This window comes from Alosa sapidissima, chromosome 8 (genome assembly GCF_018492685.1).
Source record: "Alosa sapidissima isolate fAloSap1 chromosome 8, fAloSap1.pri, whole genome shotgun sequence".
NCBI classification, from domain to species: domain Eukaryota; kingdom Metazoa; phylum Chordata; class Actinopteri; order Clupeiformes; family Clupeidae; genus Alosa; species Alosa sapidissima.
This window is the reverse complement of record NC_055964.1, coordinates 31,829,829-31,832,328: the sequence shown is the minus strand read 5'-3', so window position 1 is coordinate 31,832,328 and position 2,500 is coordinate 31,829,829. Positions and strand designations below refer to the sequence as shown.

The 2,500-nt window shown below is 44.6% G+C and overlaps 1 protein-coding gene across 1 annotated transcript in view; it reads right to left on the bottom strand.

Moving 5' to 3' along the window:
• The window catches only part of ift81 (intraflagellar transport 81 homolog), a 39,951-nt gene that overhangs the window by 15,204 nt on the left and 22,247 nt on the right, over positions 1 to 2,500 (bottom strand). The window contains exon 11 of the mRNA XM_042101551.1: positions 506 to 655. Coding sequence (XP_041957485.1) covers positions 506 to 655 — 150 coding nt within the window. The remainder of the gene's footprint in view (positions 1 to 505; positions 656 to 2,500) is intronic.

The following is a 2,500-nucleotide window of genomic DNA, read 5'->3' as shown; positions in this document are numbered from 1 at the left end:
TTGGTTCTCTGGTCGATGGCGCACTAGGCCTGTGTGTGTGTGTGTGTGTGTGTGTGCGTGTGCGTTCTCTTTCTTACCAGCTGCTGTAGGCCGGCGTCATGTCTCTGTTTGAGGATCTCCTTGGTTCTCTGGTCGATGGCGCACTAGGCCTGTGTGTGTGTGTGTGTGTGTGCGTGTGCGTTCTCTCTCTTACCAGCTGCTGTAGGCCAGCGTCATGTCTCTGTTTGAGGATCTCCTTGGTTCTCTGGTCGATGGCGCACTAGGCCTGTGTGTGTGTGTGTGTGTGTGTGTGTGTGTGTGTGCGTGTGCGTTCTCTTTCTTACCAGCTGCTGTAGGCCGGCGTCATGTCTCTGTTTGAGGATCTCCTTGGTTCTCTGGTCAATGGCGCACTAGGCCTGTGTGTATGTGTGTGTGTGTGTGTGTGTGTGTGTGTGTGTGTGTGTGTGTGTGTGTGTGTGTGTGTGTGTGTGTGTGTGTGTGTGCGCGTGTGCGTTCTCTCTCTTACCAGCTGCTGTAGGCCGGCGTCATGTCTCTGTTTGAGGATCTCCTCGGTTCTCTGCAGAACGCCGTACTCGCCCTTCAGGCTGTCCAGCTCCTGCTTCTTCTTCTTGTAGCCCACGTTCTTGCTCCGCATCTTAGCCACGTAGCGCTTGAACTGAAACCACAACAGCAACAACAACAACAACAACAACAACTCAGGTTACAAAAGTCACAAAGTTACTTCACACAGTCCTTACACGGTCTCCAGGAGAAATGAAATCTCAAACTATAAATTCACAGTTGCTTTATAAGTACACATGGTGTTAGCAAAGGAGCATCTAAATCAACGTGAATAAGAAGCTGTGACATTTTCAGATAACTGCAGCTGTGATATTTCAGATCTGAACTCAGGTTGTGATATTTCTGTTTTTGATAACTCAGGTTCTGATGTTTCTGATAACTCAGGTTGTGATTGTTCGGATAACTCAGGTTGTGATGTTTCTGTTTCTGATAACTCAGGTTCTGATGTTTCTGATAACTCAGGTTGTGATTGTTCTGATAACTCAGGTTGTGATGTTTCTGTTTCTGATAACTCAGGTTCTGATGTTTCTGATAACTCAGGTTATGATTGTTCTGATAACTCAGGTTGTGATGTTTCTGTTTCTGATAACTCAGGTTCTGATGTTTCTGATAACTCAGGTTGTGATGTTTCTGATAACTCAGGTTGTGATGTTTCTGATAACTCAGGTTGTGATTGTTCTGATAACTCAGGTTGTGATTGTTCTGATAACTCAGGTTGTGATGTTTCTTTTTTTTTATTGAGTTTTCCTTGCTCGGGGATCACATCATATACATCAGTTATAATTTAAGGTCAGAAAATAACAATTCTTAAAAAATAACAAGTATTTTGATGGTTGAAGCAGTACATTAGATCTCATCAGGTGTTACATTTCTATATGCATTCCCCCATATATGAATGCATGTGAACATAATCACACACGCACACACCCACACACAAACATACATACATATACATATATACACAGCCAGATATCTATCGGTACGAAAATGCATAGATGTGCAAGTACAATCTTACATTCTTGTATGTATACGCAAGCACACGCAGTACATACATATATGCATGCATACGGAAATGCATACATACACAAGTGGTTCCATACAAATATATATACATAAACACACTCATTTACAATATCTCTTATATCTACAGACATACTGTACAGGCAACAAGTCTATCTACACAATTGACTTCCAGTTTCTGATAACTCAGTTTGTGATCTTTCTGATAACTCAGGTTGTGATGTTTCTGATGACACCAGTTGTTTGTGATCAGTGCTAGCGTGGTCAGAGATAGATAGATAGATACTTTATTGATCCCCAGGGGAAATTCAAGAGGTGGTTAACGGTCCTTCACAGGGCCTTTTTAGCGTTTTTATGGCGACGCTAGTGATTCCTGTGGCTCTGGGGGCAGCCTGGCTGAGGGCCCCATTAGACCGGCCACCTTTGGCCCCATTCCTCTCCCCTCATCAATTCAGCCCTCTCAGACAGGACAAACACATGGTCCACATGCCTGGGAATCTGTTCACACACACACACACACACACACAGACACACACACTGTTCTGTCATTGAGAAATGTGTGTTTTGTGTGGGAGAGTTGTGTATGTGTGTGTGTGTGTGTGTGTGTGTGTGTGTGGTATGATGATGGATGTGTGTACTGTAGGTGTGTGTGCGCGTGCGTGTCAGGCGGGAAGAACAAGAGAAGCTAGGATACTCCTTTCCTCTGCGCCGATAGCTGGACCCAGGGACAGTGGCAGGACACCCAGCAATGACAAGACCATCTGGGAACCCACCAGCTCAAGGAGGACCGAGTGGTGGGTGTGTGTGTGTGTGTTTGTGTGTGTGTGTGTGTGTGTGTGTGATGCTTACACCGGTATATGGCAGGGGCAGTGATGCGCAAAAATACATTAAAATGTACCGGTATTTTAAAATAAAACAT